The sequence below is a fragment of the Hypanus sabinus genome, unplaced genomic scaffold (assembly GCF_030144855.1).
Source record: "Hypanus sabinus isolate sHypSab1 unplaced genomic scaffold, sHypSab1.hap1 scaffold_634, whole genome shotgun sequence".
NCBI lineage: Eukaryota > Metazoa > Chordata > Chondrichthyes > Myliobatiformes > Dasyatidae > Hypanus > Hypanus sabinus.
In genome coordinates this window covers 25302-41172 of record NW_026781490.1, presented here as the reverse complement: position 1 = coordinate 41172, position 15871 = coordinate 25302, and the positions used below count along the sequence as shown (strand labels likewise).

Genomic DNA, 15871 nt, shown 5'->3' with positions numbered 1-15871 from the left:
TTGTTAGTGGGTTCCCCCCTAGTTAGATGGGGTTCTTTATTTCCTTCCTTTTCCTATATATATTTTCCATTTTTATATTTTACGATTAGTTTTTTTCTTCAGCTTTATTAATTTTATACATATTAATCTACTGAAGTCTTGTTTCATTCTATAGCTGGAGAAGATTATGTACTAGTTAAAACGATTCTAAAAATGAAAAATGTAAATGACAAAACAACAATGTAACAAAGCATTATGGCTGCAGAGAAAGTGCCGTGCAGATAGACATATGGTGCAGGGTCACGTCGTGTTACATTGTGAGGTCGAGTCCATTTTATCATTCATTTGGCTTATAACCACAGACAGGAAGCCGTCCTTGAGCCGGGTGGTTCGCGCTTTAAGGCTTTTGTATCTCTTCCCCCATGGGGGAGCGGGTTTGCAGCGAGAATGTCCAGGTTGTGAGGATCTTTGAGTACGTGGCCTGCTTTTCCGAGGGAGGGGAATGAATGTAGGAAGAGACCACGGAGTGGAGGCTTGTTTCTCTGATGTCCTCTGCAGTTCCTTGCAGTCATGGGCAGAGCAGTAGCCATACGAAGGCGTGAAGTATCGACAAGAAGCTCAGAGACCTCGGCCTTCACCCTGCCTTGTGTAGCTGGATCCTGGACTTCCTGTCAGATCGCCGGCAGGTGCTAAGTGTGGGCTCCCTCACCTCTCTCTCTCTCTCTCTCTCTCTGTCTCTCTCTCTCTCTCTCTCTCTCTCTCTCTCTCTCTCTCTCTCTCTGTCTCTCTCTCTCTCTCTCTCTCTCTCTCTCTCTGTCTCTCTCTCTCTCTCTCTCTCTCTCTCTCTCTCTCTCTCTCTCTCTCTCTCTCTCTCTCTCTCTCTCTCTCTCTCTGTCTCTGTCTCTCTCTCTCTCTCTCTCTCTCTCTCTCTCTCTCTCTCTCTCTCTCTCTCTCTCTCTCTCTCTCTCTCTCTCTCTCTGACCCTCAGCACACATACCCCACAGGGTTGTCTTCTTCCTCCCTCCTTTACTCTGTGCACCCATGAGTTGTGTCGCCACCCACAGCTCCAATCTGCTAACTAAATTTGCTGACCACACTACACTGACTGGCCTAATCTCACATAATAACGAGGCAGCCGACAGAGAAGAAGTCATCACCCCGACACAGTGGTGTCAAGAAAACAACCTCTCTCTCATTGTGACAAAAACAAAGGAGCTGGTTGTGGATTACAGGAGGAATGGAGACAGGGACAAATTCAACATTTCCAAGTCTGTTATTGACACAAAATGCACATTTTAATATTGATCATGACACAATGTATTTTAAATATTGTTAATGACGTAAAACATGTTTATAGATTGTTACTGACAGAGAACCGTATAATTCGTGTTCCGTGTGTTATCTGAATGTACTTGTCTGTGATGCTGCCGTAAGTCAATGTTTCTCTGTACCTGTACCTTCCCGTTCTTGTGCAATTGGCAATAAATTCAACAGGTCCTGAGAAATCTCAGTTAGATTTGATTAGTGATGATGATCTTGGCAGCTCGGTAGGTCGAATGTATGAGACAGTACACTGTTAAATGCAAAACCCTGAACAGTGTTGATGATCAGAGGGATCTTGGACTCCAAGGAGGCGGGACTATGGACTGTGGACTGAACCATGAAAGAGAGAGAGAGCGATCTGCAGACAGGCAGTCGGCCAGTCTAAAGAGAGAGAGAGGCAGGAAAAGCTGATCGCTTCAGTTCGTCGCAGCTGAGGCTTGGAACTCTCCTGTGCCCACAAGAGTGGGTTGATCATCGGTACACGGAACCACAACGATTGTGTGTGGCTGTCACTTCGTATAATCCATAACAGTGGATTGTGGAATATCTTGTGTTAACCCTTGCCTGGGCATGTTGTGTGGTAACCCCTGGAAGACGGCATTCCTGTGACAGGTCACTTTCGCTGATGACTCGTATGTGGACGGATTCAGCGGATAAGAACGTCGTCGACGGTTATTTTGAAGTAACGGCCTTTTCTCTACGTTTCACCCTGGATTACAAATATCTCTGTCCCATCATTTATTCCATGGATTACTGAACTTTCCTACTTTACCATCTCAAGACTCTAAGCTTTGTTCCATCAGCCTCGATAGTCTGGGAATTACATTTACACATATATACACTTAACACTGTCAACTTTCCTTTATTTCATTAAGTTACTATATACTAATAAAGAGAATGGTTTTAACATCAAAACCAGACTCCGGTGTGAACTCTATTGCTGCTGGTTCGTTTCTAAAACGTTACAGCTCGTAACACAGTTTTATAAAACTAGTTAGACCACATCTGGAGTGTTTCATACAGTTCTGGTCGCCCCCATTCTCGGAAGGATGTCGGGGCTTTGGAGAAGGCGCAGAAGAGGTTTACCAGGACACTGCCTGGATTAGAGAGCATGAGCTATAACGAGAGGCTGGACAAACTTGTGTTGTTTTCTCCAGAGCGGCGCAGGCTGGGGTGAGACTGGATTGACGTTTATAAGATTACGAGAGGAATAGATAGAGTGGACAGACGATATATTTTTCCTGGGGGTTGAAATGTCTAATACATTTAAGGTGAGAGGAGATGTGAGCGGCAAGTTTGCTTCTTTCCACAGACTAATGAGTAGCTGGAGTCTCTGCCTGGGGGAGGGGGGGGGGAGGTGTCGCCAATCCCGACACGTGATCCCGTTTGCCCCTCCCATTTAACCGCAGATTGGCAGCATCTGCGCGTCTGTTTCCGAGGTCCCGCCTCCCGATGATGTAACAATCTCTTCGCGCATGCTCACAGTCTCCGGGTGGACGGTGTAATCCTCTCCGCTCAGAGCTGAAGTGGGCCGGCTGTGTGATCGGGAAAGACTTTCGTCTCTTCCGTCGGGATCAGTGTCTGCGGGCCGAAGATATCACTTTCCCATCGGTGAGTATTGAGACCGATCCCGAGCGGGGAGATCCGATGTTGGCCGTGAGCCCCGAACTGAGGACCAGGAACTCATTTGTTTCCCAACTATCTCAGCTCGTCAGAAATGTGTCGACTTCACTTAATCTGCTTTGAACGATACAAACCAGGAGCCCAGACTGTCTGTTTCCGCAGAATTGAAATGGAAGTCCGGCCGACAGGTCACGTGAGGCTGTGTGTAGCATAGTCGTCCCGCCCTCCGCGTCGTGACGCCAGATCACGTGGTGTGATTTTGGCCACTGAGTCCCATTAACTTCCCCGAACTCGTCTCGCTTCCTGAAGCTCCTCGCGTTTGTCCTGGAGCTGTATGGCTGTTGTGTCTTCTCCCGGACTGGGGTGGGTGAGAAAGGAGAACGTCCCAGGTTGTGGGGATCTTTATTTCACTGCCTGCTTTACCGAGGGACTGGGAAGTCCAGGGGGAGAATGGTTCGAGCCTCAGCTCCACGCAGCAGAGCAGAGCCACACGTTACTCCTGCAAGCCCAGCGACGGCGGTCGGTCCAGTATAGACAAGACCGGATCTGTAATACAAATTTCCTGAAATGGTCCTGTTTTAATCTGGAAATGGAGTGATAGTATAACAGTAAAGGAAGCACAACTTGCTGGAACCAATTTGTCTTTTATCCCTGGAAATGTGGCCAATGCAGTTGTTGCTAATGAGGTTCACATGAATAATCTCATGATCGGTGTTACGTGTGAGGAGCATTTGATGGTTCTTGACCTGTGCTCGATGGAGTTCAGAGGGACGGTGTGGCTAAGTAAACCTACCGAATGCTGAAAAGCCTGGATACAGTGGGCATGGAGAGGATGTTTCCATCAGACAGGGAGTACGTGATCTGACAGCACAGTCTCAGAATAAAGATGCTTCCCTTTAAAACTGAGATAAGAATTTTTTTTTGGCTAAAAGATGTCTGATATGTGGAATTTGTTGCCACAGAATTTGTTTGAGACTGCCATTTGTGTATATTTGTGACAGATTAATATATTGGTAATTGCTGAGTAGCTTCAGGGTTACAGGATGAAGGCAGGAATATGGTGTTGGAATAAAAATCAGCCATGGTTGAATGGTGGGACAGACCAGATGGATCGAATCACCTGATTCTGTTCCTGTGTCTTATGTCTTACCATGACTGAATGATGGCTCCTTCTTATCCCGTATCGTCTGTGTCTTGTGAGGGACAATAAAATATTGTTCACTGAGATCATTATATTTTCCTTCAATGTTTAAATTTCAGTGAGTTTTGTTCCTAGTAACATTAAGCAGATATGTTTGGTCCTCCTTTTCATTGTTAACGTGCTTCATTATCTTTCATGTTAAAGTTAGACCTGCAGTGAGAGATTTATTGGAAGAAAAACCACGACTGAAGACAAGGGAACAGCAACAAGTGAACCAGCCCGAGAACTGAGAGCATAAACTGGAGAGGACCCATCTGACTCAGGGTTTCCATTGATTCAGTCAGGAGAAAGTCTGGTGAGTCTCATTTACTCAAACACTGGTCCTTTAGACATTACATACCTGTGCAAAGGAAGGTACAAAATAGTTGGGAGTGAGACAGAATGTGCCCAGACGAACCAGTTATGCCAGTACCAGTCAGACCCAGTTGTGAAGAAGCCCCCCCCCACCTCCAATATTCCCTTTAAACTTTTTGCCCTTCACCCTTAACCCATGTCCTCTGGGTTTTCTTCTCCCCGAGCCTCAGTGGAAAAAGCCTGCTTGCATTCACTCTATCTATACCCATCCTAATTTTATACACCTCTATCAAATCACCCCTCATTCTCCTACGCTCCAGGGAATAAAGTCCTAACCTATTCAACCTTTCTCTGTAACTCAGTTTCTCAAGTCCCAGCAACATCCTTGTCTCTGCACTCTTTCAACCTTATTAATATTCTTCCTGTAATTCGGTGACCAAAACTGCACACAATACTCCAAATTCCCCCTCACTAATGCAATATACAACCTCACCATTACATTCCAACTCATATACTCAGAACTTTGATTTATAAAGGCCAAAGTACCAAAAGCTCTCTTTACTACCCTATCTACATGTGATGCCACTTTTAAGGAATTTTGTATCAGTATTCCAAGATCCCTCTGTTCTAGTGCACCCCTCAGTGCCCTACCATTTATCTTGTATGTTCTGCCTTGGTTTGACCTTCCGAGTGCAATACCTCACACTTGTCTGTATTAAACTCCATCTACCATTTTCCCAGCTGGTTCAGATCCCTCTGCAAGCTTTGAAAACCTTCCTCACTGTGCACTACACCTCCAATCTTTGTATCATCAACAAGTTTGCTGATCCAATTTACCAAATTATTATCCAGATCATTGATACAGATGACAAATAACATTGGACCCACCACTGATCCCTGTGGCACACCACCAGTCACAGTCCTCCACTCAAAGTAGCAATCCTCCACTACCACTCTCTGACTTCCCCCTTTCTCAGTTCCCATTCAAATTTACTACCTCACCATATATACCTAGTGAATGAATCTTCGTAACTAACCTCCCATGCGGGACCTTGTCAAAGGCCTTACTGAAGTCCATGTAAACATCCACTGCCTTGCCTTCATCCACTTTCCTTGTAACCGCCTCGAAAATCTCTAATATATTTGTTAAACATGACCTACCATGCACAAAGCCGTGTTGACTCTCCCTAATACGTCCCTGTCTATCTAAATAATTGTCGATCCTATCTCTTAGTACTCTTTCCAATAATTTACCCATGACCGACATCAAACTTACCAGCCTATAATTTCCCAGATTACTTTTAGAGCCCGCTTTAAACAACGGAACAACATGAACTATCCTCCAAATCTCTGGCACCTGACCCGTAGATAATGATATTTAAATATATCTGCCAGGGCCCCTGCAATTTCAACACTAGTCTCCTTCAGGGTCCCAAGGAATAACCTGTCAGGTCCTGGAGATTTATCTACTCGCCTCAAGGTAGCAAGCACCTCTTCCTCATCTATCTGTATAGGTTCCATGACCTCGATACTTGTTTGCCTTATTTCCATTGACTCCATGCCAGTTTCCTTAGTAAATTCAGACACACAAAAAAAAAACATTTAACATCTCCCCAATTTCTTTTGGTTCCATGCATAGTCGACCACTCTGATCCTCAAGAGGACCAATTTTATCCCTTAACTATCCTTTTGCTATTAATATACCTGTGGAAGCTCTTACTGTCCTTCAGCTTGACTGCCAACGCCACCTCATGTCTTCTTTCAGCCCTTCCTGATTTCTTCCTGAAGTATTTTTTTGCACTTCCTATACTACTCAAGTACCTTGTTTGCTCCCTGTTTCTTACACATGTCATGCATCTCTCTCTTCTTTATCAGAGTTCCAATATCCATCGAGAACCAAGGTTCCTTATTCTTATTCACTTTGGCTTTAATCCTGAGACTTTGTTCCCAGGGTGTCCTCATGGGCCGTCCAGAAATGATTTAAGCTGGTGACAACCCTGTTTTCCTCTGTGGGGTAACCCTCATGTGGATTCGGGCTAATGGTCGGACCTTCAACCAAGTGAGTCCAGTCTCCACTGTTAGTCTGGCCAGTTTACTCTTCAGAGTGCCATTGGCTCTTTCCACTCTGCCAGCGGCCCGTGGGTGGTGTACACAGTGGAATTGTTGCTTGATAGCTAGTTTGTTACATACCCATTTGTTTACTTTCACCATAAAATGTGGGCCATTGTCAGAGCTCAGCATCTCTGGCAGGCCGTAGTGGGAATTATTTCCCGTAGTCATGTACGTGAATATGTGTGTTCCGTGTCATCGAACCCAGACAGAGTGATTGTCGTGTCTGATAGCTGGAATCCCTTTTCCAATACTATTTCCTGATCGAGAGTGGTTGCGATTGCCCCCACATCAGCCATAAACAGAAATGAAATTCCAGCAACTTGCAATATTACATTGGGCTCTTCCTCAGGGGTGGAACTCACAGTAGGAGGCATCCTTGCTTGTCAATTTCTAAACGGGTTGTTGACCCCACCTGTCCGTTGGTAGGTTTTTGTTCCCATTTCTGATCCCCAGATGTCGCCCACTCACATCCTCCTTTCCACTGAACATAGTCACCTTTAATATTAGTTCCCTTCAGGGTTGATCGGGATTCGAAAGTCGGGTCAGAATGATATGTCAAAGCTCATCACATTCGATTTCGGTCATTGTCAGGCCAATCCATATTATTTGTTTTAATCATGTTGGCTAACTCAGTTGGTAAGCATTGGAGCAGTAGGGCATTGAACAGGGGGGACAGATTCCAATCATTAAATGTTTGGTCTCCTGTGAAAGTGCCGTAGCAGGCCACAAATCACTCCCAATAGTCTGGTCCCGATTCCCCAGGCTTAGGTTTGCATTCAAGTACTTTAGTGATGTTTACAGGTTGCTGGAGAGCCCTTTCCAAGGCTTGAATGATCTGGCCTGTCTGTTCATTCTCATTATGTTTTCCCACCTGTAACTCCTGATAGCTTTGGTATCTCAAATCTGCCTTCCATTTTCACCCCTCGTCATGCAGCAGAGACCAAATAAATCTTGTGGAGTCGCAGTAAACATTTTTGTACTGCGGACACACTGAGCAAACTGTGCTGGGTTTTCTCTTCTGTCTGGGGCCTGATTCATGATCATTATCATTTCTTGATGCTTCCAGGGTGCATACACAGGAATCACTGAGGGCTGTCCCTCCTCCTGCTCGTGGATTGGGCAGCATTCGGGTGGGTAATTGTCTTTGTGGAGCCATTAACTCTGTGGTTTTATTGGATTCTTCCCTCCCTGTCTGGAAATAATCCTCAGTATTCCCATTCGGGATCTGAGAGTAAAGAGAACCTCCCTTCCCTGTTACCCGAGCAGTCACCATTGGGGTTTTGGGGCAATGGGTGCACTTGGCCCCTGGCAAGGTAGGAGAGGTACGGGTGGTGCCCACTCCTCATCATGGTCACTGTCCTCAAACAGGGTTGGTATGACAGACATGGGTTTGGGATCCCTTGTTTCCCTATCAGTATGTAATGAAACCCAATTTCCTTTGGGATCAATAAAGTATATCTGTCTGTCTGTCTGATGTTCCTGCCCTTCTCTCCTATCTAGGCTGGCCTTGGTTTGCTTACTTTGTTTTTCCTGCTCTCGTTTTCAGCATCCATGCACCCATTCACACTTCACTTTTAGCATCACCCAACCTTTGCAGTACATACCTCTATCCCATTGTCACATGCATTCTTACTCCAACTTGCTAATAACATACTGTTCCACTGCACATCTGCTTTTCCTTCCATTCCCTTTACCACAATTTCCACTTCATTCCACAGTTCATTTTCCCTATCAAATTTACTGCTTGTTCTCATGAGGTAATATCCCAGGTTCCCCCCCAGTGGCCACATATTGTTCCCCAATTTCTTATTCAGCGCTGCACTCAACATTTGAAAATCGTTTTCCTTGTCTGGAAAACTCTAAATCGATAGCAATTGACCCATGTTCTCTTTGTCATTTACTCGGCACAAAGCCTCCTGCTCAATTATCAATCAGGTAACTTTACCTGGCTGGCACATCCTGCGCAATTGATTAATTTACATGGCAGATCTGCCTCCTGCCACGAGGGACTGTACCTGCGAAGGAACTAACGGACAGCGACAAAAATTAAAATAACTATTGGGCACCCGGTCAGTCTCTGCAGTCCCCAGAGTGGTCCAGCCAGTTGCTCAGCCCGTCTGCTTGGCACTCCCTGTATTGGGGTCCTGTTCATGATGACAAATGTTAAAAGTTGAATCCAAATAATACACAGAAGCCCAGTTTCCTATCATCACCACAGTTTATTGTGCATTCTCCTGCAGGAGTTTGAGACCCAGTTGTCAAATGGAAGGCATGCAAGCACTGCCACTATCTTAACAAGTGGACTGACTTGTTATTGACTCAGGTTACAGCTGTATACTTGTACATAGCAAGCCCATACATTACTTTTGCAAGATATTATTTGAACTGGTACACCCAACAAGTTTGTTGGTGCAAAACGTAATTATTAGAATTGAGAGTTTGCTAAATCAAGGTTTTAGTTCCAGTCCTTGTCAGTTATTCCCTTTGCAAGGCCCTGGCTTAATTTCAAACAGAAGTTCATTCCTGTCCTATCACTGAGTCCTCCTCCATTTACTCAAACAAGAGAACAATCGTTATCAGCTAAGGTATAATGTATAATGTTATCAGCTAATGAGAGTACAATGTATAATGTTATCAGTTCTCAGTGTGTCTCTCTGCAAGCTGCAGAGAACTGGTATTGAGCCTGTCTTAGCTAAATGCTGAAGACTGAGTTCACTTCAGTTCAAAATTCCTATTCAGTACCAATTATTCTTTTAGTCAGAGATTACATAGGTTCAAAATGATTTTTTTTTAATATATCCTCAATTCCTCTGGTGGGTTCAGGGGAAATATTTATGTCCAATATAGAAACTGGTGTTACCTGTGTGTGTTGTGGCAATGCAAAAGTTGCTGGAGAATTTGCAAGTGGGAAGAAGTGGAGTGATATTTGCAAATCTGACTTTTTAAAGCATAGTTTAGTAAGCAAACCACATATGGACAATGTGCAAAAGCTTTGGTGAGAAAATCCTTCATTACCTGTTACAGGTCTGCTACATAGGTTGTGTGAACATGCAGATGAACTCAATCACGTATAATGTGGTATGTCCTTATTTATGTTAAGACCCGTTTTTAGGTGTATAAGATGATGAGGGGCATTGATTGTGTGCATAGCCAGAGGATATTTTCCCAGAGCTGAAATGGCTAACACAAGGGAGCAGAGTTTTAAGATGCTTGGAAATCGATGCTGAGGGGATGTCAGGGTAAGTTTTTTTTACACAGAGAGTGGTGGGTGCATGGAATGCGCTGCTGGCTTTTTGTGTGTGAGTATTTCAGTTGCTGTGGGGCCAGGCACCCATGCAGCTCAGTAAACAGGGAAAAATGTCAATGGAGAGAGTCAAACTGAGTCAGGTCACAGATTGGAGATGGCAGAAATGCCCCATTCTTAGAGACACAGGAAGAACATCTGAGAGTTTAGTGGTCATTCCAGATACCAGCTCTCTGCCCAGTTAGAAGATGATTTCTCTCTCCAACTCGGGTTGAACTTCACTGTAAGAGTGTGTTGCCAGATCACACCGTGACAACTCAAATGATCTCATCTGAAATGTTGTCCTACACCCATTGATGGATTTTGTATATCTTCTTACAGGTTAAAAATGACAAAGAATTAATCTATGGGAATCTCGAACACCACACACCAGTTTTGCTGTCTCTATCCAGATATTTAAGAAGTGGAACAAAGGATTTCCTCGATCATCCTTCCTGCTCAGACTGTGGGGAGGGATTCACTCAATCATCTGACTGACTGGCACGCCTGACATTTTAAACAAGGGAGGAAACCCATTCACCTGAAGGGACATCACCAAGTTGACACTGTGATGAGGCCATTCACCTACTCTGTGAGTGAGAAGGGATTCAGTCGGTCTTCCCACCTGTGGACACACCAGTCAGTTTACACTGGGCAGAGGCTGGTCATCTGCTGAATTTGTGGGGAAGGATTCACACGGTCATCTGACTTCATGGCTCACCAGGGAGTTCACACTCGGGAGCGGCCATACACCTGCTCAGAATGTGGGAAGGGATTCACTCGGTCATCCGACCTACTGGGACATAAGTTTGTTCACACTGGGGAGAGGCCGTTCCTCTGCTCATTCTGCGGGAAGGGATTCATTTCATCATCCAACCTGAAGGTACATGAGCGAGTTCACACTGGGGAGAAGCCATACACCTGCTCAGACTGTGGGAAGAGATTCACTTGCTCATCGGAACTGAAGGTACATCAGCGAATTCACACTGGGGAGCGGCCGTTCACCTGCTCAGACTGTGGGAAGGGATTCACTCAGTCATATCAGCTGAAGGTACATCAGAGAGTTCACACTGGAGAGAGGCCATTCACCTGCTCAGACTGTGGGAAGGGCTTCACTCGGTCAATCGACCTCCTGGGACACAAGTTGGTTCACACTCAGGAGAGGCCGTTCATCTGTACAGACTGTGGGAAGGGATTCACTGCGTCATCTCAACTACAGAGACACCAGCGAGTTCACACCGGGGAGAGGCCATTCACCTGCTCAGAATGTGGGAAGGGATTCAGTCGATCATGTCAACTACAGACACACCGGCAAGTTCACACTGGCGAGAGGCCGTTCATCTGCTCGGAATGTTCAAAGGGATTCACTCAGGCATCTCACCTACTGAGACACCAGCGAGTTCACACTGGAGAGAGGCCATTCACCTGCTCAGACTGTGGGAAGGGATTCATTTGCTCATCCCAACTGAAGGGACATCAGCGAGTTCACACTGGAGAGAACCCATTCACCTGCTCAGACTGTGGGAATGGATTCACTTGCTTTTCCCAAATGAAGGTACATCAGCGAGTTCACACTGGAGAGAGGCCGTTCACCTGCTCAGACTGTGGAAAGGGATTCACTCGGTCATCCCATCTGAAGGAACATCAGCGAATTCACATTCGGGACAGGCCATTCACCTGCTCAGACTGTGGGAAGGGATTCACTCAGTCACACGAATTACTGGTACACAAGTCAGTTCATACTGGGGAGTGGCCATTCACCTGCTCAGACTGTGGGAAGGGATTCACTCTGTCACACGCACTACTGGTACACCAGTCAGTTCACACTGGGGAGAGGCCGTTCAACTGCTCAGTCTGTGGGAAGGGATTCACTTGCTCATCCCAAATGAAGGTACATCAGCGAGTTCACACTGGAGAGAGGCCGTTCATCTGCTCAGACTGTGGGAAAGGATGCACTAGTTCATCCCAACTGAAGGTACATCAACGAATTCACACTGGGGAGAAACCGTTTACCTGCTCAGACTGTGGGAAGGGATTCACTTGTTCATCCCAACTGAAGGTACATCAGCGAATTCACACTGGGGAGAAGCCATTTACCTGCTCAGAATGTGGGAAGGGATTCACTAGTTCATCCCAACTGAAGGTACATCAGCGAATTCACACTGGGGAGAAGCCATTTACCTGCTCAGACTGTGGGAAGGGATTCACTTGTTCACCCCAACTGAAGGTACATCAGCGAATTCACACTGGGGAGAAGCCGTTTACCTGCTCAGACTGTGGGAAGCGATTCACTCAGTCATTTCAACTACAGAGACACCAGCGAGTTCATACTGATTAGAGGCTGATCAACTGATCAGACTTTGGGAAAAGTTTCTCTCGGCCAAATCAACCAAATTGTGCATCATTGAGTTCATACTAGGAAGAGGCAGTTCACCTGCTGTGAATGTGGAAAGGGATTCATTCACTTATCTATCCTTACGACACACTACCTGGTTCACAATGGGAAGAGGCAAATCAGCTGCTGTGAACGTGGAAATGGAGTCATTCATCTAACCTGATGTAAATCTCGCTTCGGCTAGCAGCTTAATATATGGGGGTGATAGCCACTCAGCCTGGACAAACATAAGAAATCTCGTTTGGGTGGATGCTGTGTGGTGTGTCCCATGTTATAACTAAGTACCCTGAAATAACAAATGATACACAATATGTGATTTAATGATTGATCTTTATAATTCATTCTTTGACTATAGGGTTAGTAAAGAAATCAAAAGAAAAAAGGGCCCCCTCTCTCCGTTCACATCTTCTCATCTCTCCCCAGCAAAAAAACACAATAATCTCTCTTCCAGACTCACAAGAAAAAAAAAATTCTGCCATCGGAAAGCCTTGCACTCCAAAACCCTGTTATCACTAGTCATAACCTAAATATTGCTGCTACAGAGAAACCATTACATCAGCAGTGAAACCTTACAGCGTGTTACACTTGTGACAGACTAGCGGGTTCACACTGGGGAGAAAGTTTCAAAAAGCTTCATGCTGGATATTTGTCCATCACCATTGCTGAATGCTATTTTGAGAGTGACTGTAAGTGCTGAACTCTGCGATTATTGCTGCTGCTCACCACGCCCAGTTCTGCACCCTGGTCACTGGGCATGGGAGGAGATTCTCCTGCTGCACATTCAACTTTACTGGGACAGGAGTTTAATATTCTGCATCTGAGACAAATAAATCTGTTCCATTTTAAACCCTGTCCTTGGTACTTACTGAATTTACATTACACCTATTGTACAGTAGAGAGTCACCACAGGCTGGCTGAACCCTGCCAGTGATTCTGTTCCAGGACAGTCCTCTTAAATCTTCCCCTGTTGTTCACCTCTTCCTCTGTCTGTAGTGATGGGTTCCAAACAGTCACCAATCTGTTTGTGAAGAGGTTTCCCTTGAATTCTCTGCAGACTGAAGAAGTTAAGCTGACTGCAGTTCTGTCTGAGATGTTCTTTACCCCTGAAATCTCTGGACTGAGGAAGAATTAATTTTGGAGTTACCCTCCTTACTCATGGCTCATTACCACATTATTGGTCATTTTCTCTGCTTCTAAAGGGTTGTTAGAAAACACCACTGTCTTCCAAAGACTGAAAGCAGAATGGTAAGCAGGACGTTCAATGGAGCAGGGTCAGAAACCAGAGACAAATCTGCACAGGGCAGAGGTTGGGGCTCTGGAAGATGGTTGGGGTAAGAACATATGATGAGGAGAAGGGAATCAGCAGTGGGGTATGGCAACAAATGACAGAGTAGCAACATTTGGAAGCAGATTGATGGAGAAAATCTTTTGGTGGTTTGACTGATAACAAACTATACCCGTGTGACATCTATGTGTTTGGAATGGTTTCAATTATTGAGGGTGTTGTTCCTGCTTGTTTATCCTGTAATATTATGTCTGGATAGTTATTATAGATTGTCCTATCTGTAACAATGTATTGATTATCATATCATTTGTAAGATTTTGACTCTGAAACTGGATCAGGCTTGAACTTACAGGCTTGTCTGAAGTGATGGAGGGCAATCATGAGTCAGTATTTTAAAGCAAGAATTTGCTGAATGATATTTTATCTTTATAAGTAATCAGTTTGAGTTAAATTCCTGCTGGATCCTGGAATGTGTTGGATTGTGTCTGGTTTCTCTTGGCATTTCCAGCACTTACTGCTTTCAATACAAACAATATTGTATGTATTTTTGATTTTATTTTCCCCTTTTGTTAACCAGCTTGTCTTGTATTCCTGCAAGGAACCCCTCTGTTTCTGGTAAGAGGAGTCCAACTGTCAGTCAGGTGCTCGATGCTTCCTTGTCAACATCTCATCTGCTGAGATTATTGCGATGCCATACTCATACCACCTGCTAATGATTTCTTCCAGAGTGATGATTTATTTTTCTGAGTTGGCCTCTCAGTTAATTTTTCTGATCTGTATTCCGTATCACAACTGTATATACACACATGGAGTGCTGAATCCAGTTCATTTTTCTTGAAAATATAGAAGTTTTATCTGACTGTTGTGTGATCTTTCCTCGTGTGTTATTCCTGTTCCTCCTTCTGTCCAGGGTCGTGTTAATCTAAGTGAGTTTCAGTGTAAATACTCTTTTCTAAAGCTTTCTAAAGTTCTTATTTACCTTTGTAAGTTGTACTGATTGAAATGGGACAAATATATTTTTCTTATTAATAAGTCAATGCCGGTATTGAAGAAAGTGTTTATTGCCTTTGTTGTATTTGTTAACTAGTGAGCTCTGTTTGACAAGACTTCTTAAGGTGTGAACTACATTTTTTCAAATGTTTTCCCTATTTTGCACTATTTTCTATTGTCTTTGCTTGTTGATATACCAGATATGTGGGTATCAAGAGTCCTGGTGAAGGGTCTTGGCCTGAAATGTTGATTCCCATCCATAGATGCTGCCTGACATGCTGAGCTCCTCCAGCACTTTGTGTGTAGTTCTCTAGATTTCTAGCATCTGCAGGTCCTCTTGTTTCTCAGATACTTATATATTTATTGAAAGAACAAGACAAGAACAAGCTGGTAGTGGGGTTGTGTGGCTCTGTTGGTAAAATATTAGATACAATCATTAGAAAGTGGTGGCAAAGGGTTGGAAGTTGTAGAATTAAAGAGCAGCAAATGTAAAAAAAAAATCCCTAATGGGAATTGTACAGAGACCTTCAAACAGTAGTAAGAATGAGGTCCTGAAATTACAATGGGAGATAGAAAATGCGTGCCAAAGGGCAATGTTACAATTGTCATAGGGGATTGTCATGCAGGTGATTAGGAAAATCGGGATGGTGTTGGTTTGAAGAGGAGGAAATCCTAGAATGCCTACAAGATGCTTCTTAGAGCAGCTCGTGGTTGAGCCCAGTTGGGGATCAGCTATTCAGGATTGGGTGTTGTAATGAACCGGAATTAATTAGGTCACTGAATTTCAAAGAACTTTCAGGGGTAAATGATCTTAATGTGATCAAATTCACCCCAACATTAGAGAAGGAGAAGTTAAAGTCAAATGTGGAATAAAAAGAATTAGAGAGGCATGAGAGAAAAATTGGTCAAAATTGATTTAAAAAGAACACGGGTAGGGAGAAAACAGTGCAGCAATGGCTGGAATTTTTGGAAGTAATTTGGAAGGCATAGGATATACATATGCAAAAGTTTGGGCACCCCGGTCAAAATTTCTGTTACTGTAAAATAGCTAAGCGAGTAAAAGATGACCTGATTAGAAAAGGCATAAAGTTAAAGATGACACATTTCTTTAATATTTTAAGCAAGATTACATTTTATTTCCATCTTGTGGTGAACTACATGTACCTGTCTGGACATGCCCCCCCCCCCCCCCCCGCTGATTGTTCCTGTGGCTCCTCCCACAGACCCCGGTATAAGGGATTGAGGCCTGAGCCCTGGCCTCAGTCTCCAGGATGTAACATGGTGGTTAATTGCTTCTTGTTCTTTCTTCCAGTCAATAAAAGCCGATATCTCGCCTCACGTCTCAGAGTTATTGATGGTGCATCACATCTTTTACAGTTTCAAAAT

General features: G+C 44.3%; 1 protein-coding gene and 1 pseudogene across 2 annotated transcripts; one reads left to right on the top strand and one right to left on the bottom strand.

Moving 5' to 3' along the window:
- The window catches only part of LOC132389710 (zinc finger protein 850-like), a 54115-nt pseudogene that overhangs the window by 19161 nt on the left and 19083 nt on the right, over positions 1-15871 (bottom strand).
- On the top strand, positions 2764-15819 carry LOC132389711 (zinc finger protein 420-like). 2 transcript variants are annotated; one of them, XM_059962275.1, is made up of 3 exons: positions 2764-2913; positions 4271-4421; positions 10158-15819. In XM_059962275.1, the coding sequence occupies exon 3, from the start codon at positions 10528-10530 to the stop codon at positions 12151-12153; it is 1626 nt and encodes a 541-aa protein (XP_059818258.1). In that variant the 5' UTR covers positions 2764-2913; positions 4271-4421; positions 10158-10527; the 3' UTR covers positions 12154-15819. The 2 variants fall into 2 exon arrangements, with proteins under 2 accessions (XP_059818258.1, XP_059818259.1); XM_059962276.1 differs by having other exon boundaries at positions 2785-2913; positions 4275-4421.